The sequence below is a fragment of the Ambystoma mexicanum genome, chromosome 14 (assembly GCF_040938575.1).
Source record: "Ambystoma mexicanum isolate Mex_15411 chromosome 14, UKY_AmexF1_1, whole genome shotgun sequence".
NCBI lineage: Eukaryota > Metazoa > Chordata > Amphibia > Caudata > Ambystomatidae > Ambystoma > Ambystoma mexicanum.
In genome coordinates, this window is record NC_090940.1 from 646,197,884 (window position 1) to 646,218,417 (window position 20,534).

At 47.6% G+C, this 20,534-nt stretch overlaps 1 protein-coding gene across 1 annotated transcript in view; it reads right to left on the minus strand.

Annotated features, from left to right (window-relative positions):
• The window catches only part of LOC138527099 (protein ELYS-like), a 510,654-nt gene that overhangs the window by 96,718 nt on the left and 393,402 nt on the right, over positions 1-20,534 (minus strand). The window contains exons 24-27 of the mRNA XM_069638141.1: positions 18,927-19,245; positions 15,277-15,403; positions 11,588-11,697; positions 9,773-9,942 (exon numbers count right to left, since the gene is read on the minus strand). Coding sequence (XP_069494242.1) covers positions 9,773-9,942; positions 11,588-11,697; positions 15,277-15,403; positions 18,927-19,245 — 726 coding nt within the window. The remainder of the gene's footprint in view (positions 1-9,772; positions 9,943-11,587; positions 11,698-15,276; positions 15,404-18,926; positions 19,246-20,534) is intronic.

Sequence of the window (20,534 nt, forward strand, 5' to 3'; positions counted from 1 at the left end):
TTCTTCTACCCATCCCATCTCCTCTATAACCATCTCCTTGTCTGCGATGGCTCGAGTGCAGTGTGCCGCTGCCCATCTTTCACCATCCACCATGTTCTCATCCCTACTGTATCAAAGCAGTCTCTGAGCTTGGCAATCACAGTGTTTAAATCCCAGACTTGGGTTTTTAATTCTCCATCAATTGCATTCTGGGCTTTAGAGGCAGCCAGGGTAGCTGGGCAGCACAGCCAAGGCACGCGTAATAACAAGAAGGTCAGTGTACCAGAGGTTGGACCGCGCGCCTGTGGAGGGAGCAATGCACCTCCCTCCAACATTCTCCTATTACTCTAATACATTACTTTTGTCTCCACACATTATGAGATATTTTTATGTTTTTGACATTTTCACCCCAGAAAATGTTGCTACCCCAAGGCAACCAATGCGCTTTTCCTATGTATTTGCAAGCCAAACAGTACGCAGTATTATATAAAAGCGTAGGTGGGAATTCAGGCAAGCCTTTGGTGACTTATCACAAGACATCCAGGTCCTCCAGGCTTGTTTCCTTGAGGGCACCAATGCTGATTAATTTAGGTTTTCTGCTGCTGCTAACTGTCTCCTCGCAGGGGGGTCACTATAGGGGACTCTCCGGTGCCTCCTTCTCCTATGGCGCGTCCGTTTGCTTTGGATTGCCCGGGCACTTTGAAATAAGCCCTTTATTACCACTACTGATTGATGGCCTCTGGGCCCCGGGCACCAGCCTAACTGCCACCATCTTGTCACACAGCTCTCTCCAAATGGTTGTGGCTTTATTTATTTATTTATTTATTATGTTGGCACGTTTGCTCTTCTGCATGATGTACAACCTCATCAGGGATTCGAGTGAGTTCAGCTTCAGTGAACTTTGGTTTCTGAAGCCTCATTTCCGGGACTTTGGACTTAGTTTTGGCCCTGATACATTGGATAAAATCAGAAAATGGGTAATTTCAAATGGATTCTATTTTTAAAGATGGCCGCCAATCAACTTCCTATTTCTGAAATGATGCTATTTCTGCGTAGTGGCAATACTTCCACTTTTGGGAGGAATCACCATACGGTAATTCCTCAACTAGAGCTAGCAGTAACGGTAAATCCTACACAAATGGTTGGACTTTCAGTGAGGTTATTTAGCGGTTATTCCTCCAGATGGAAGTACCGTCGCTGCTAGACTAATTGCTGTATGAGCATGTGCTAGTAATATGGTGGTTATTCCACCTGACTCATTAGTGGTAACAGTAATACTCTTCTGAGCCATTACCATCATATTTACAGCCGAACTCGTGATGCGGCCCATGGTTTTGTATCATCAAAGTAATCACGGATGAAGATGTCGGCATCCGTGAGGAAAGCTCCTAGAGGACGCTTGAATATGTAGCATTCAACGAGCAACAAGATGGCCACCTGAACGCAATTGATTAAACAGCATTCCATTCATAGCCATTTCTCTAGTTCTGCAATGTCAAAGATGGCCAATCATGTTAACGCTCACATAACTTCAAGAAAATCTTTAAAAAACAATCTCAAACTCTCGGTTGGGTTTAATATCTTAAGGGCTAAAGTTCCCGCCGTTGCCACAAGATCAAGAAGCAGCAGAAAAAATGAAAGATCTATGAAAATATAAAAGATTGTAGGTTCCTGGGGGGGTGTGCTGTACATTTTTGAACATGGATTAATTTGCACCTCTTTATCAGAATTAATTATTAATTTGCTATTTATCTGTATGATGTTCTACTGAACGGCTACATATTTAGAGGCAATACATATTAATGTGTGAGATGAAGACGAGCGGCTCTTTTCAATAACTAGATTCGTAGAAATGTCTATTATTTATTTATTCGTGTGTTTACAATCCCCCTGGCAGCGACACAGGCGGTCTATTAAACTCTCTCCGCGAGCAGTAGCCTTGAAAATCCTATGTTCCCTCATAAGAAGCAGATCTGAGTGCATGTTGCCCTTACTGATTCCACCGGATGGAAATGTACCTGGAGACTGCAAGTGCAAGTGCAGAGCATGGCTGCCTTGTATGTCTGACTGTGTATTACGGACACGCGCACTCTTTGACTGTGTGTGTAGGCACCTCCCTGGTCGTTTTGAAGAGGGAAAACTGTAGAAATGTGGATATTCCTCTGTTCTAATGAAGTCTATTTTCCATTCATTGGTTTTGAACGTAATAACTTGTCTTTACAGGTAATATTGTATAACGTTCACAAGAAAGAAGGAAATAAGGACCGGCCCATGTTTCTAACCAGAAGCACCCCCTCAACATCTGGCGTGACCTTAAAGCATGAACGGGAGCCCAAAGGAACATCAACTCCCATCAGCCCCTCCCAGCATAGTCAATGGTGAAAGCTCATGAGAGCTGTAGTCCTAAACACCTCGAGGGGTGCAGGTTTCAGACCCATTTTTTAGGCACCTGCCCTCTCTCAACCTCATGCACTCAACAGACATATTTCATTCCCATATAAAAATATCTAATGTTCAGAACACTGATCAGAAGTGAACCGCACTCCAAAATTCCTTCCACACTATCAGTCTTCCAAACAGTGGGGAACGTTGTTTTTGTTGTCAAATCCTCCCACTCATCCCACATTAGACATAGAGAAAATACTACATCTAACGCTGGCCATTGGGTTCTCAAATACCACCCAGGGAGACCTGCAAATATTTCCAGCTTGCCCAAATTTCCAAGCATGGCTACGACTATTTGGAGGTTACTTGAAAGCGAATTTCCCCAGAGTTACTCAGGAGAAGCAGTTCACACTATGCCAGTGAGGCGTGAGAAATGGAAGTCTTTAAGAATTCTGATTAATGAATACAATGCTTTCACCACAATAGGAGTTCTTTGCTTAAACATTACCAACCATGTACCTAGTACATCACGGTACACTGTGGCAGGTCAGAAGAAGGACACAAACTCTGACTTTCCATCTCACTGATGATTTTTATTAACTGAAAAGAAGAAACACCCATCATCCCTACGCTAAGGGTTTCCCTAGCGAACAGAGCTACGGTCCTCGTCAGTCGTCAGTGAGATTCCAAATCAGAATCACTCCAATGTCCACTCTAATCTATCCTAACCTTACCGCTATTATGACAACAAAAACCAGGAGAATGACGCCCTTCTCCTGTAAGCTGGTTCGTCCCCAAGTTCAGTTCAAAAAGGTATTCTTAAGTAGTTCTGGGTAACTACATTTATTAAGTCACACAGTTCTGATACTGGGTCCTTCAATTTTTTATTTTCTATTTTATTTTTTTGTCCATTTATAAGGAGCTTAGTACCAGCCAGTGGTTTCTAAGCATGAGATCAGGATTCAAACCTGTGATGGGCCACGTTGTCTTGCTTCCAAGACAAATGTGTTACCCCCGAGCTATTTCAATCCTCGCTTGTATTTGATTACTCTTTTGTTTCTTCTTGTTCTCTTCTTTTGTTGTATTTGTATTCATTTTTTCCTTTGATAAAGCAATTTTGTCCAACACTTAAAACTTCTCCTTTCAGATCGACCCTCCCAGGTCCAACTTGGGTCCTTCCTTTCATCTATCTTCCTCTCTACCTGTGGTGTTCCCCAGGGGTCCAACCTCTTGCCCTGGCTTTTCAACCAATACCAGGCAACTCTCGCCCACTGCATTGCCACTTTCTGCTCAAATTTCCAATTCTACGCTGGTGACACACAATTCATTTTCAGGCTGCCCTCTGCCACCTCCTCTCCCTCTCTCATCTCTGATTGCCTCACTGCCATTCAAGATTGTTGGGCCGCCAATGATCTTTGTCTGAATGCCAGCAAGACGGAGATCCTCCTCACCGGCACACCTTCACCATCCTTTCCCCTCTCTCTCTCTGGCCAGCCTCCTTTGGCCCTCCTCTTACCCCCACCTGCGAGGCTAAGAACCTCGGGATCATCTTTGACTCCACCCTTTCCTTCTCCACCCACATCTCTGAGGTCTCTAAAAAGTCAAATTTCCAACTGCACCTCCTCAGAGGTACTCTGCCTTTCCTCTCCTTCCCCCAGAAGCTCATGGTATCCCAAGCTCTGGTTCTCTCTAGGTTGGACTATTGTAACAGCCTCTTTCTAAATCTACCTACCTCTACTCTCCGCCCTCTGCAACTAATCCAGAACAGGACACGAGACTTGTTCTTGGCCTCAAGCCCTGGGATCGTATCTCTCCAGCTCTGAAATCTCTCCATTGGCTCCCAGTGGATGCAAGGATTAAATTCATAACCCTCTGCATTGTCCGCAAGGCTTTCTGGGGCCTGGATCCGAAATACCTTCAGCTATCCCTCCGCAAATACCTCCCCTCTCGAGCTCTTCGCTCCTCTACCTCTAATTCCCTCAGGGTCAAAGAAACAAGCTGGGGGTAGATCTCTGTCTTCGGCTGGGGCCTCCCTCTGGAACAGCCGCCCTGCCACTCTAAAACTTGAGGAGAACCATCTCTAGTTCCGGAAGCACCTCAAGATCTTCCTCTTTTCTTCTGCCTTCGCTCCCCCTGTCCCCTGCTGATCTGTTCTCTCTTGGCACAGTGCACCTGGCCACACTCTGTCCTCCGGGCCCAGATACCTACTCACCCCGCCACCCTCCCGCACTGCCTCCAGGCCACCCCTTGCACTGGGGTATGTATCTGTACCCATACAGCCCCCCCTTTTTTCTTCCTGCATTTCTCAAACCTACCCTGTCTGCAGCCTTAAACCTAGCACTTGCAAATTTCTGGCTGCACTACTACTGTTTGTTGCCTTTATTATTTATTTATTGTTATGTATCTGTTTCTCCTCTGCTTCGCACTTTCCACTTCTCCCCCCTTCCATGCACTTTCCCCTCCCCCTCTCCCATGCTCTTGTGCGTTCTCACAGTCACTGGGCCTAGTAAGATCGCTGTTTTGTTCTCCCCTGTTCCCTCCGTTGCCTTGTCGCGCTCTGAAACACTTGTGCACGAGCGCGATAGAAATAAAATACAATATCAATATTTTTCGACTTCTGGGGTTCTCACTCTTTATTTCACAGGCTTTGGTTTGGCTCTTATTCTCTGCTTCAGTTTGGTCCTCAGTTTTTCCCCTTTCATGGTGTACCTATTCTGTAATGTTTCCAGGTTTTCTCTTTGACCTCCCGGAGTGTAAACCTTCCAGAAAGGATTATCATTCCATGTTAATGCTTTCTCTCGACTTGAACGACTATGAGCATTCCAGTAATGATTGGCTTTCTCTTCATTCAATGTCGATATCTTCTCTTTATTGGGACGATTATGAGCGCTCCAGTAATGACCTTCAGCCCCCCTCGTGGGTCTCCCCTTTCCCCCGTTACCTGTTGTGCTCAGGGGAAGCGTCACTAGGGCTCTTGCCTGGTCAGGCCCTTCTCTTCCACTTGTCAGGTTGGCCTCTAGTATTTCCCCTTGGTTTCCTCTATGGTCTCCCGGTCTCTCATTTGCTGACACGTTTCGTATTGAGTCAAAGGAAGTAGTATCGGCTTCGATTGTGTTCACGCCACCACTTAGCCCTCACTCGGGATGAGGGCGACACACATCCACCTCAGCTTCTCTCCTTTCTTGTACTTCTCCAGCCTGCACATTTGAAGTTTCACTCAGGTTATTCTTTGGCATCTGACGCTGCATGTCCTGCTTTCCTTCAGCATACGTCTGCAAGCAAGTTCGCAACTCGCGGGTTCTCTCTCTCCTCTGCCAGTCTCTGCCTCTTCTTTTTTACGCTGCCGTGTTACTTCCTGGCGCAGTGTCACAGTCAATTCTCTCTGTTTGTTTTATGCTCTGTATTCCTCCACATCCATTTGTCCTCATATAAGTAAAATGATGTCTTTCCCTCAAAGGGATAATACGGGTTTCCTGATGATGATAACACATCTTAGTATGTTCTTGATACCTTTCTTCACTGGATGTTTTAGGAAGTGTACTATTGGTATGTTTCTTAGGGAGTTCCTCGTAAGAACGGTAGTCCTTGTCCCCAAAGGGTCCCGCTTGCATCTATCCCTCGGGAGGGTGTTGCAAAGTGGGCTCACCACCCTAACCTCACAGGGAAAGGCTTCCCCTTGGGAGGAAGTGACAGATTCTTGTGATTCGGCACGTGCAGTGTGCAGACAGGAAGCTCGTGAAAATGTGAAACGGCTTAAACGGAAAGCCATCCGCATGCTCTCTGATAAGGCAACAGTGGCCACGAGACGATTTACAGACTGCTGTGCTACAGAAGCAGCATGAAAATGTGGCAGGAACTAAAATAGCACAAACCACTGTTTTGCCTGATTTCCTTTTGGTTATTATTACGTAACTCCCAGCTCTATTGGCTAGATAACTTGGTCTGAGTAAAAGAGAGTTCTGATAAAGTCCCTCATTGGCTGAAAACCTCCAGCAATCCTAAAGCTCTCTTGTCTTATAAAGGCGCCAGCACGCATGCTGAAAATGTGCTTCATCTAAGAGCCTTGTCTCTGCTTTGACAGCAATAGCTCATCAGCAGTCCTTTAACAGGCTTGAAGGTTCCAGCTCAAGATTAAGTTCCCACAACAAGATGACAAGAGAGGTTCCTCCTAAATTCAGTCTTGTTTCACTCCTGTCCCCGGTCTTTTGCCAAAGTCCTTACTTAAGCAGACATGGTGAGGAGAGACTTTGGTACGAGCCACCTTTGTTTTGTGAGAGTGAGACTGGATCTGCCTTTGATGGAAAGAAAAGAAAGACTAGTGACCCTGTTGGCTTGAAGCCAATTCTTCTTTGGGACTTTTGGCAGCAGAGTCAGAAATTCAGTGATGAAGAAAGACCTCAGCATCGTGAGATAGTTTTAAACTCTCATCTTTTTCTGGTGTTTTGTGAATTAAACGATTTGAGTATACATAGCTACCAGTCGTAAACTTAGAGTACGATGTAGAGCCACCCAGGGAAGCCGACTTATGAATTTCCCGGGGTTGCCCAAATATAGGAAGTGACATCATGAGCAGTTATATGACCGCATTTGCACGTAGTTGCCAACTTGGTGCGAGGAGGGTGGGGGGTGCAGAACAGTGGGTGGCTAGCATGTACTGCATATACTAAAGGCAAGTAAGAAGGAGGTTTAAGCCTTCCAATTTCATTCCAGTAGGCAAACGCTGCCCTTACTCCACACCTCTATAAACATCCAGGTTGTAGTAGCTCTCAAAAGGCAGAGCAACACAGCTAGGATGGGAGAACGAAATGCCACCCCATCCTGTGAGTGTGTCAAACCTCAGAGCAAAGACTGTGCATGTGCCTCCTACCTTGGAGCGCAATCTCACTAATTTGGCGCAAATCTTGCAAGTGGGAGCATGGGAATACCCCGGATCACATGTTCACTTCTTCAGTGTGAAACTCTGGCCAAGGCTCTTTGGGCAAGCATTCAGGATGGGTCTCACACCTTTAAACGGTGTGATATATTGAGTGGGCACCTCACTCCGTGGAGCATAGTATACCCGTTGCTGGTAATCTCACAACTGAACGTACAGGTTCACTCTTGGTCCTCTCAGTGACCCCATGTATATTAATGGAGTCAGTCTCCCATCTGGGAAGACAATTATATTTCTGTTAAAACACTCTGAATTCTCACTCCAGTTTTCTCAATCTATAGATCCATACCATTTTCATTCATTGTGTGTGCAGGGGTCATAATTTGTGTCTGAGAAAGCTCATTCTTTCATTCCGGAGAGATAAAGGGGTAACAACCCCCTGTATGCGGAAACAGGCTCATTTTGCCCCATGGCTCCTCACTCCAGAATGAGTGAGCAGGTTTCAAGACCCTGCTGATTCTGCTATCCAAATTAACAAGGGGGTCCTGGGAGTCCCTCTGCCAGACATTAGTCCTGGTTACCAGAGACTTACCCAGAGTCTTTAGCTCACTATCTTTCACAGAGAAGAAATATCCCAAACATATCAGTCTTTGTCCTGCCCTGGGGCAGTCCAGCACCGAAATGCTGGGCAATTCTCCTCTGAACAAGAGTACCGACAGCATCCCCAGACATGTGTTTCAGTCTGGTTGGACCTCATCAGTAATCTTAGAGAGGCACAGATCCACCCTACTGATGAGGTCCAACCAGACCGAAACACGTGTCTGGGGTTCCTGTTGGTACTCTTGTACTACAGCCGATTTGTGGGGTCTTCAAAAGGCCGAATTATCACATTCTACTGCCCCCACCCCGCTAAACCCCCCCAAGAAGGTGATCCCTCCTCACCCCACACTCCCACCCTCTCCCATGCTGTTACCTTCCTTAGAATTCAGGGGAGTTACCTCCCTCAATGCCTCCATTCCCCGCCCATAGCATAACATTCACCCTCACCACGTACACACTCAGAGACATGCAAACAGTGTTATTTGCCCTCTCCCTGACACCTCCTTCTGCAGATGCAATGCAAGAGGGATGCCCAGATGTACAAAAACACCCAACCCAAAACGATTTTTAGAAATTGATGGACATACTTGGTTTGCATCTGTGCCTCCATTTCTAAAAGTCGTTTTGGGTTTGTACCTCTACTTCCGTGCACCCGGGTGCACAGATGTAGAAGTATACCCAAACCGAAACGATTTTTAGAAATTGAGGGACAGATGCAAAACAAGAGCCTCTTGCTTTGCATCCGTCCCCCAATTTTTAAACATTGTTTTTTACCCGGCTATTACGCGGGCCGCTAGAGAGAGAGAGACACAGTATGAATGGAACAAAGGGCCATCCATACTGCTTCTCTTCTCTACGGCCCCGGGGGCTCAGCCCTGACTTCATTCTGCCCGATGGTTCCCGTGCCCCGCAGCACCCACGTACTCGGCGCCCCTAGAGCCAAGTTTAGGATGTTATGTTTTATTAGACAGCTTCTCCATGGACGAACCTCTAGATTACGCCCTCAAACCTCGGCTTCAGCTTGAAGAAACCTTTCCCCAGGGAAAGGACTGCATCTGAAAGCATCTTTGTTCCAGAGCCTCAACCTCTACTACTGAGCAGCTGGGAGCCCTTCCGGCCTGTCTCAGCCACTCTGGCGCTTATGGCCACAATAGATGCCACCATTCCTTCCCAGGAGTTTATTATTCTTCACTCTTAAAAGCAGATGAGAAAAACATCATTCTAAAACGTGAATAACCATAAATCACTATTGGCTAGTGGAAGGATCATTCTGCCATGGGACTAGTATCCACACTGCCGGTCTCAGATGCAACAGGCCGTGTGGACTACACACCCCACCGCATAGACCTCACCACTTGAGTTGCAACGGAAGAACCTTGGGAGAGTGACTCACGTTCATGCGATAGTTAAAATGAGTCTTGTCAGGAAGGGGTGGTTCCATGTGTTAATATCCCCGCAAAAAGATTGCCGTACAAAAATGTTGCCATATTTCCTTGCCGATATTAAGCCATGGAACCTGCGGGGACACCCCTGCCACCCCATAATTTTTTAATGGAGTGGGGGACTCCCCCACAACCCCAATTCCTAATAACCCCATAAATTATCCAATGACCTTACCCCATGACCATACATATGGTGATATTATCGGTGGGGATAATGTTACCTGATACCGGAGGGGTGAAGTGTGAGTTAAGGTTACATCTGTAGTGTGAAGGGCTTTGTTTGCAATGGGGAAAAAGTTCATTTAGGCTGAGTGTTTGCCGCGTAAAATTGCATGCCCAACCTTTATAGACTTCAACTTTCTGTAGGTAAGAACTGAACGCTTTTTAATAATATAGCTTTAATTTATCGCCTTGAAATCTCTCACTGCGTTACTCATATTAATCGCCAGAAAGACAGATTTGATTAAAGCAATGTGTAGTTTCCCAAACGTACCCGCAAGGGTTCCAACTCCAGATAAGCCAGCAATGGTAAACTTGAGAATGACGTATCAGCAGAGGACGTCTCCCAAGAGCAGCAAGAAGCTTCCTGCAACTTTCCCGGAAGTCCTTCAGCTGGGACATGGAGGCCCAGGAGACTTGGCTGCAGGTTTCCAAGAGCGCCCTCTGGAATACATAAGCAAACTTGATGTAAGTTGTACAATATAAATAAACAGAGCACAATGGAGGGAAGACGCAGATTACGACACGGGTGGTTGATAGCTACACATTGATTCAAGCGATGAGATGTGTTACTTTAAAATTAAGCAACCATTGACATTCTTGGAGGAATTGATCCGTAATAGCTGAGAGGGAAAGAGCGTGGACAATACAAATAGGGCCTTATTACGAGTTTGGCGGCATGGCTGCTGCCGAAATCGCGTCCGGGTCCGGCTTCTCGGAATTAGGACTTACTGGGACATTCCGAGGTCGGAAGGCCCGGTACTTCCTCCCTCCGAGGACCCGGACACGGTCCTTCCCCATTCCCACTTCAGCCCTCATAAGGCTGAATGGGAATGGGAGAGGGAGCAAACAACCGCCCATTACGAGATGGCCCGTTGTTTGCTCCCTCTTCCCCTCGCGGGACCCGCTCTGCACGTCTGGGGAGACCAGACGTGCAGAGCGGGTCCCGCGAGGGGAACTCGGAATCGGGCGGTACGGGGTTGACGGCACCGGCACCTTTACCGGTGCCGTTAACCCTGTACCGCCCGACTCGTAATGAGGCCCATAGTAAAATCACAGAATTGCAAAGTAAGCATCTGAAGCCAAGACCCTAGCATGAGTCAGCATTTGTCGCATAAATTGCTGAGTCAGAGGTGTCAGCAAGGAATGTGTATTTGAGCAGAAATATTTAGTACTATAGAAAAACCTCCATGAGTGACCATAATATTGGTCTTATACATTTCCTAAGTAGAGCCATAGAGAAATGTAATACCTAGGTCACACGTCAAAGGGCTGAGAGGGCTTTACGTGTGCTCGCGGACTCTACGCCGATTCCCCAGAGCATGACTTACTAAAGGCCGGGAGAGACCAGCTCCTGAGCCACAGATTTCATCTCATAGTCATGGCTGCGTCTGATTCCTAAAACAAATTGGGCTACTTCCACAATCAGCACCGCAATGACCCTGTATGAATCCCTCATATGATGCCCTCGCCATCGTTCCCTCGTGTCCGGGACTCTTTCCCCTATGGGAAACCGCACACAATATGATGGATTTGGATTCGACCGAATCTCCTCGATGAAATAACATAGAACCAATAAATATGCTTTATGTAAATTAGTAAATTCTTTTGTAAGAAGTACATATTTCTTTCTGAATTTTTTCTCGATAGTGATATTCTCTGTGTGCAAAATGTGATGTGCCAGGTGGTCCTCTGTCATGAAACGTATGTTCTGTGGTGTTGGAGGTGGCCGCAGAGGCTCGTGTGTGGCCCCAATGCCCCCCCCCTCTCTGAGAAGCCTTCACTAGAAGTGTTTGCCCATCGTGTTGACTCCCTATTGGGGAAAATGCAGGTGCCCCAACCAGGGCTTTAGGTGCATGACAATGGTGGGACCTCTTCTGATCCGTAGCAATTCTAGTGAATAGGAAAGAGACTGGTGTGACCCATTAGAATCTGAATAACTGAGGTGGGTCCAGATCCTACAAACGCAAAGGACACGCGGGGGGGGGAAATGTGATCATTTGGGACCACAGTAGATGGGTTACTTAAACATTAGTGGCAGAGTGTCTACTCATTGAGGGCCACAGCTCTAGACAGTTGCTGTTCTTACCTGAGTGAGACTCAGCACAGAGCTCCCGCTTGCCAAGATTCCTGCAAACAGACTGCAAGTGCCTGCTTTCGGCATTGAAGGTCTTCTCTTCCACCAATTCCTGTTTAAGCCTGAGCATACAAAAAGAATAAAAACGTAGGAAAAGTTTTTTTTAAACACGATACATATGTATGCGAAAGAGCTACTGATTTTATTTTTTATTTAAAGAGCATGGAGAGAGAAGTTGGGGCCTCTAGGAGGACGGGCAGATAGCAAGGAAAAGTGGGTTAGGTCCAGGGAGAAAGGCGACCCCCAAATAAGAATGGACGATCAGGCTGTGTACAGTGAGCTGCCTCTCTGCGCTTGGATAACATTATCAAAGACCTTTTGAGGGAGAGTGGGAGGGGCCAGCAAAGGGGCAGGGCAGTAAATTATAGTCTCCTGGTGGGGTTTGGACCCTAAAGCAAAGGTCCTTGGTGATTCCGCCTTTCTGGGTGCTCTTCGACGCTGGTCTGGGGGCACCCAGTTGGACTTAAGCCAATTGAAATATCGCCCATTCGGTTGTCTCACTTCTCAATGAAGGTCGATAATATTCCAAGATTCAATGGTCTGGCTCTGGGCAGAATCATTCGGTCTTTTGGTCTCTTTGGAGAACTGAGGAACGTGTTGGCAGTCGCTCCTTGGAGATGTTTCAATCAGGAGAACAGAGCACCTTCTGAGAAATTCTGCAATTCTCCAGAGGACTTCTCGGAAGAGAGCTCCCAGCAGACAAGTTGTTATTTCTGCCATTTCGGTAAATCGGCTGTATTGCACGGTGTTCGCTAGGAGCTCTTTCCTTTGGGCTCTGAACAGCGCGGCACTGGAACAAAATGTGTTCTAGAATTTGAATGTCTTTATCACTCTATGCAGCTGGCACGGTATCTCAGACACATCTCCTGAATTTGTCACTTTCCCGTAGGCTCATCCGGAGTATTACGCGAGCTGTTCTTGCCTCTGGGTTTTCTTAGCTTGGGAGGTTTGACGTGTGTTGCTTAGCTCGAACACTTGCTTGCGGAGAACACTGTTGAGTTGGTCCATTTTGGACTCTCTTTCCTGTTGCTGGAGATTAGCATTTCTTTCCTCTTTGGTTGCCTGGAAAGCGGGTATTTTATTGACAGGTCTTCTCGTTCCTTCGTGATGATCTATTTTCTGTTTTCTTTTTCTGATTCGCTTCTCAGTTTTTGGCTGATTCCGTCTATAAGGTGGAAGGTCCTGGGCCACCAGGATGAAGCTTCAGTCCACCGCCACTGCTGCTGACGGGGAAGCTGCTGGGATCGGAATGTTTTTCCCTTTGCAGAGGTACCTCTGGTGGACTCCCACAACCCATCAGCCGTTGGGAAGCTTTAAGTAAAAATCCTTCATACGCTGTGAATGCAGATAGCTTGCCAGCCATTACAACGCACCACCCCCTGACCAAACTATTTCTGTCGTCCTTGAAGTCGTAGGGAGCAGGGCAGAACAGTTTTCGCCCTGGCATCACAGCTCCTCAACTCTCCCTCGTCACCCGGGACCAGCATCCACACCTAGCTGCAATGTGGCGAGGCCATTTAATACTCTTGCCTAAGCTTTGCAGGTTTTGCATTTCTAAGAGGGCACACAAGCCAACCTGCAATCGTGTACAGGCAACTCCTGACACATGTGTCTTTCTCATGAGACGTCATGGGAGGGTAGGACGACAGCTGTGCATGTTCTGGGGACATGGCACATGTGGAGCCAAAATGCTCTGAAGCAAGGGCTGATCCAAGAAGTAAGCAAAACCAGAATCCCAAGTGAGGCCCTTTAATACACACCCGCAACACCCAATACCACAGCTCAGGCCTCTGTATTATGGCCAAGGCTTCAGGGAACTATACCATCAACGCAAAGCTTGAAAAGGACACATTCTTTTACCATTGCACACGTTGGGACCGCTTCATGAAATTTTTAACACAGTGCAGAGTGACTCTTTGCTGGTGCAAAGTGACTTTGCAGTGCCAACAACCAGGGTGTTTGTAGGTAGTGAAAAGCACCACTCTGTGAATCAGGGTGTTTGTTGGCTGTGCAAAGCACCGCTCTGTGAATCAGGGTGTTTGTTGGCAGTGCAAAGCACCGCTCTGTGAATCAGGGTGTTTGTAGGTAGTGAAAAGCACTGCTCTGTGAATCAGGGTGTTCGTTGGCAGTACAAAGCACTGCTCTGTGAATCAGGGTGTTCGTTGGCAGTGCAAAGCACCGCTCTGTGAATCAGGGTGTTTGTTGGCAGTGCAAAGCACTGCTCTGTTAATCAGCAGGTTTGTTGGCAGTGCAAAGCAGCGCTCTGTGAATCAGGGTGTTGGTTGGCAGTGCAAAGCACCGCTCTGTGAATCAGGGTGTTTGTAGGTAGTGAAAAGCACCACTTTGTGAATCAGGCTGTTTGTTGGCAGTGCAAAGCACCGCTCTGTGAATCAGGTTGTTTGTTGGCAGTGAAAAGCACAGCTCTGTGAATCAGGGTGTTTGTTGGCAATGCAAAGCACCGCTCTGTATATCAATCAGGGTGTTCGTTGGCAGTGCAAAGCACCACTCTGTGAATCAGCAGGTTTGTTGGCAGTGCAAAGCACCGCTCTGTGAATCGCTCTGTAAATCAGGGTGTTGGTTGGCAGTGTAAAGCACTGCTCTGTGAATCAGAGTGTTTGTTGGCAGTGCAAAGCACTGCTCTGTGAATCAGGGTATTTGTAGGCAGCGAAAAGTACCACTCTGTGAATCAGGGTGTTTGTAGGTAGTGAAAAGCACAGGTCTGTGAATCAGGGTGTTTGTAGGTAGTGAAAAGCGCTGCTCTGTGAATCAGGGTGTTTGTAGGTAGTGAAAAGCACAGGTCTGTGAATCAGGGTGTTTGTTGGCAGCGATAAGTACCGCTCTGTGAATCAGGGTGTTTGTAGGTAGTGAAAAGCACTGCTCTGTGAATCAGGGTGTTCGTTGGCAGTACAAAGCACTGCTCTGTGAATCAGGGTGTTCGTTGGCAGTGCAAAGCACCGCTCTGTGAATCAGGGTGTTTGTTGGCAGTGCAAAGCACTGCTCTGTTAATCAGCAGGTTTGTTGGCAGTGCAAAGCAGCGCTCTGTGAATCAGGGTGTTGGTTGGCAGTGCAAAGCACCGCTCTGTGAATCAGGGTGTTTGTAGGTAGTGAAAAGCACAGGTCTGTGAATCAGGGTGTTTGTTGGCAGTGCAAAGCACCGCTCTGTGAATCAGGGTGTTTGTAGGTAGTGAAAAGCACCGCTCTGTGAATCTGGCTGTTTGTTGGCAGTGCAAAGCACCACTCTGTGAATCAGGGTGTTTGTGCAAAGTCCCTTTGCACCTCCGCTAAATGTTCCATGAGTCGGGCCCTTAGTGTTAGAGCTTTTTGATTGGTAACCGAACAGCAAAGGGAACGTGGAATAGTGTACAAGCAACTGCTGACAGTGCTTCGCTCCTCCCTCGCTAGAAGAGTGCACCAGAAAGGCGCAGGGCACCCAGTACAGGCGAAACCAAAACCCCTTTAGAAGCAGAGAAATAGAAGCTAGAGCTGCACAAACGGCCGGCTGCACTCTGCCTTATAAGCGATATGGAGAAAAGAAAAGGTCTTGGGGGAGAAATTGGAAAAATGCATAAAATGCAACCAGCAGATCATAGGCGTGTCACTACTAATGTATATGATAGCACGGCGAGGCGGTCCTTGTTTACCTGTGGTGATCCTCTGCAGATATTTCCGATGGTTCTTTGTCTCCCTCTAGTGGTGGAACTGGGTAAGTCACCGACCTTCTAATGAGGGAAGGCCGGACATCTGGCATTCTTAGATCACAGCACACCACTGTGAAGAGAGAGAGAGAGAGAGAGAGAGGGGGGGGGGGGGGCTCATGCGCACGCGCGCAGACTGCCGCATGCAAAGCTAGGCGCGCCATTTGCAAACAGTACACATGGAAACCACGTCAACTGTGGGCTACAGTAATGCAGGCAAGAGGATAGTCTACAACTGCTATTATTATTCCTATTAATAAGGGCGCACTTAATCATTATTTCATTAGCATTATTACAGAATATTAAACCACTATGACAATAAAAATAAGCATTGTGATGTCAATAATAAGACAATAACAATGAAATTAAATATTATAACGGAGATTGCAGTAAAATATAACAAAACAGTTCTATTTCAACTTAACAAGAAGTCTGTTGCCCTGTTCGAAAACGAGTAGGGAGAATATGATCTAATATGGCCATATGATGTCAGAGTAGTCTAACCCTACACACAGCACTTGCCTTGGCACTTACCGGCCTTTGCCACTGTAGGCCTGCACTTACCCTTTTATTTTGATTTTTGTACAGATGATGGTTCCCTGGCACTTCCTACTCTGGGCACTTACGCCTGCTGCTGACTCACGAGCACGGGCACCCCAGCACTTACCCCACTCCCTCTTCCCCCTTCCTCTCTCTCTGCACTTGCCCGCGCTGAATGCTCACAAGGCCTAGTAGGTTTGTCTTTATCTTCCAGTGTTTTCATTGTTTTCTATCCCATGTTCCCTCCCTGTTGCCCTGTGGGCACTTTGAAACGCAATTTACTTGTATAAGTTCCTAAAAATGCCCAATAAATAAAGGCACTGAAAATGCTTGGCAAAGACTGTTTCTATGTCTAAAGTGATGTGCAGTCGTGGTGTCTCCGACCCTAGTGTGAGGTGCTGTGGGTTTTCGTGACACTGGAGGACGCATGCACACTGAGCTGAGGCTTTGAATCCTAGGTTCAGGCTTTGCCCTGAGCTTCGAAGTACACTCTGTCCGGCCAACAGTGTGAGAAATCCTCTACCGAGAACAAATTTTAAAAAAATCTTACTCTAAGGGCTCAGGCACAGCCGCGAGGGCAACCCAGCCTGAAATGCCCAGGAAATCAACTCTGGTCGTGAGCACCAAAAGCAACCTGGTTGTGTCTTTAAGCCTTGATGGACATCAGAGCCGGGGTGCCACATTAGCCTGCCTGCCATGCCAGCTAGGGGGGAGTCATTCAAGGGCTCCCCCGAGCAGGCATGGTGGATGAAGGCAACAGGCACCCTAATGTAATGAAATGATCCCCCGCTCTCGTACTGGCATGTCAGCAGGACACGGCGTGCATGTGTGGAATTCGACCATCCGCATGGTGTGTGGATGCTCAGCTGGGCTTTTTTTAAATTTCAAATGAACTTGAATGTTGGTAGATCAACCTCCGGTAAATTTGTGGGGCTAATCCACACACATTTTCTTATGCTCACTGCACAACATATGCATTCACCTATGTACTCCGGGTGGACACAGTTTACAGGCGCACCCCCCTCCTGTCATATTAAGTTGAGATCTGGCAGGTGGAGCACACAATGCATCTCCAAAAAGGGGGAGGGCCAAACATTTCCCCTGCCATGGCAAGCCTAATTAACTATCAAAGGCTCCATGGATACGTCCTGTCCTTTTGTTGGGCCCTATAGCTGGTAGCATCAATTTGCATACTAATCAGAGAGTAATTCAAACAGGCCCACATGGGGCCTGGCTGCAGAGTCTAACAACGGAGAAAGGTAATCCCAACAACCTTTCATATGCAACTATGTCAACCTGATGCCAGCACCCACCCTCAGTATCGATTGACACTGAATTAATAATAGCCTCCATGACCGCCTTGAACTATTCCTACCATGCAACTGTACCCACCTATGTATCTAGCGCAAGATGCCCGAGGGCTAGGCGCGCTGCTATGAATGTTAAAATAAAAATAAATAAATTAACTAAAATAAAATGTCATGTCTGCGACTGCTTGTTTACAGTAGTCATCCCCACAGGGGGACCCCATTCAGAAGGTACGAGTATGTGGTTTGACACATCCAGAAAGTCTGGTCTCGCTGCAGCTTCAAGGGAGACCTGCCACTTTAATCAGGAGCCAAAGAGAGCTCCATTAACTATAGAGACCCTTTGATCCCTAAGAGACAGGAAGAAGGGTGGGACTAAGTATTACATGTTTTCACCCCTTTACCTTTTCTGTTGCAAAGCACTCTGGTTGTGACCTCATGCATAGAGGAGATTGTTGGTGGGGCCCAGGATTGGTTCATTAAGGTCGACTTAGACTACACCAATCACTGGGGCCCATTTGACTTTAAAGGAGGGATGAGCCCCTCATTTTTCAGATTATCTGAAGGCTCCACCAGAAGCAGAAGCAAGAACTCATCATTGGACCCTGGCTGAAGATACAGTCTGCCTTACATCTTCCACCAGTGAAGGAAGGCCAGGACCTCCAAGAGGGAAGCAAGATCCCTCCCCTAATCATTTGCCAGGGAACAGAGGGAGATACTGAATCCAGAGGACCCAGCTCCAGAACCGGCACCCAGCCAGCACACAGTTTGCCCTGCTAGGCTGTGCAAGCAAGCTTCCTAGGTGGGAAGTGCCATAGAGTCTCCGAACCAAACCAAGAACAAGGCAGCTTCCTGCAACATTCTCCTCAGCTTTGGGCCGACTGCCTTAAAGGATGACTCAAGCCCAATGAAGAAGCTAGGAGGAGTGTGTTGACAAGCATCAACCTGCGTCTGCTTTAAAGGACATTTTCAAGCTATTCGAGCCACAAGAGGAAATGGGTGCTTCCCTGTCTACGCGTCTTCCCCCAAACCTGGCTACTTGGTTGGACAGGATGCCAAAATGTCAGCATCCGCCTAGTGTAAGACTCATTCTTCCCACTACTGCCGACTCCACAGTCCAGTGTGGTTCTGCCCCTCCAGGACGACTCCCCAACAGAGGCTTCCCTCTGCGTAGGAATCCCTCTTTTCCCTGCGTAGGCGCTTCCTCTGTATTCACAGTTCCTCCTGTGTTTATGTACGTCATCACGCTCAAAAAGGGTGTGTCCTTCTTTGCCTGTGTCGCTCAGACGAAACTCAGCATTACCTGAAGCCAAAGGGATGGAAGGAGGTTCACTGGTTGTTGGAGTCAAAACATGAGTAAAACTGTTTTCCCAAGTCCCATGTTGGCAGACAATATAGTCCGACTGGGAGATGCTTACCGGACTGAGTGTCCTTGTCCTAGAAGAGAAGTCACTCCTAATGAGGTCCCACTTGCCCAAATCCCTAGATAGACTCTTGCAGAGTGAGTTCACATCCTTGGCCTCACGGGGGAAGGAGGGTGACTCCTCTGTGAGGAGAAGGGACGGGACAAATTGACTAGATTTGTCACAGTAAACAATATTTCTTAAACAATTCTTGCACAATTTAGTGTTCCTTTGTGTGTGAAAAATAATATGTGCGCAAATGATGTGAAAGTAACTTGTAAGAGTCATGCACAATGTACCTCCAATTATTGCTCTCACCCTGCAAAAATGATATGCCGTGTCTTACCTGTTGGACTTGGGTGAGGGAGAGTCTGTGTTGCGCAGTTACCATTCACGCAGTCATTTTCTGACCGGCTTCCCTGGTTTTTTAGAGCAGCATTGTCTGTATAGTGGCCGTCACCACCCCCTGCGGCATGGACTGCTTCCTTGAAAGGTAAGTCACTCTCTGACGAACAGGAATGGCCGGTAGAAAGCTGCGAGTCACTCTCTTGCGAGTGAGGGGAGCAGTTCTGTTCCTCTGCACAACTGTCTTCACTGGGACTGTAGTAGTGGTCGCTGCTGGATAGAGAGGCTGGACTGGTCACTGTGGTCCCATCCTCCAGGCCCTTCAGTAGAACAACACAACACACAAAACCACTTTTAAAGCCTATAACGCAACAAATGACACACAATACGTACTTATTACATGTACGTTTGTTACAACAATGATTAGGAGGTGTTTTGGCCGCAGTTTCCAGATGTTTGGAGAAAGAGCTGCCAGTCTCCATTGTCAGAAGTCTGAGTTTAGGAGGAGGATTGCAGGAGGACTTGTGATGTAGGGGTGCCCGCCCCACCATCTACAGGCTGTTTCTCTACATGCTAAGGCTCAGTGGTGTGAACCTACCACTGACATGGGCTCGAAACCATGTCTAACACTGTAGCTCTGTGGCAAAGTCACCTGCCTGGTGGCGGGGAGGAGTGTTGTGGTGGTCTGGTTAGCATGGGGTGGTATGGGGGGGAAGAACGCCCGGTCACCCCCACTTTGTCCCCTTGGTTTGTTAGGGGTCACACGCATGCTTAGCCCAGAGGGCACTGGCAATTCCAATTATTATACACAGAGATTTACTGGCAGGGTGTCATCAGGCCCTTTCATATAGTCCCACAGTTACAGAACCAGTCAAGTGCCCTGTCCAAGTCTTCTCTAAAAGGGTAAGCACGGCAGAGCACCCCACAGAAGCAGAGCGAGCTGGCAGGGAGTCGACAAGCATGCGCACCGGAGTGGCGATGCTGGAAAAGTCCAAGGCTGTGGTGCACCAGCGAACTTTAGCTATCTGTGATGGCAGGCCTGCCTTCTATAGGCTCAAACCTTGCTTCACGACTGAACCACAGGAAAGAGGAAAATGGAGTCTGGAATTGAGGAACCAGTTAAAACGAACAACTCCCCGTTAGACAAAATGGACCATACCCGGCTGCAGGACCTTGAGGGAAGCCCAGGTGAGGAGGTGTATGTAAGGCGAGGACAACAATGACTTGGTGTGGGTGCTGTGAGGAGGACCACGGAGTGCTTAGAGCGAGATGGGCTGGAGCGTAGCAGAAAGAGAGCGATGGAGAAAGTTAGAGAGAGCAGAAAGAGGTGGAAGGGAGCAGAGAGTAGGGAAGAGGCGCAGAGAGCTGGAAGGAGGTAGAGAGGGGTGCAAGAGATTAATGAGAAGGAGGTTGGGAGAAGTTTGCATAAGGTGTGAAATGGAGAAAGCTAGAGAGAGCAGAAAGAGGTGGAAGGGAGCAGAGAGTAGGGAAGAGGTGCAGAGTAGGAAAATATGTGTTGATCGTGCGGCCCATAATGTCGACAATTAAATTGCCGACTCCCATTATGGCGTGGCGCGGTGATCACATAGATCACTGTGCCCTGCATCCC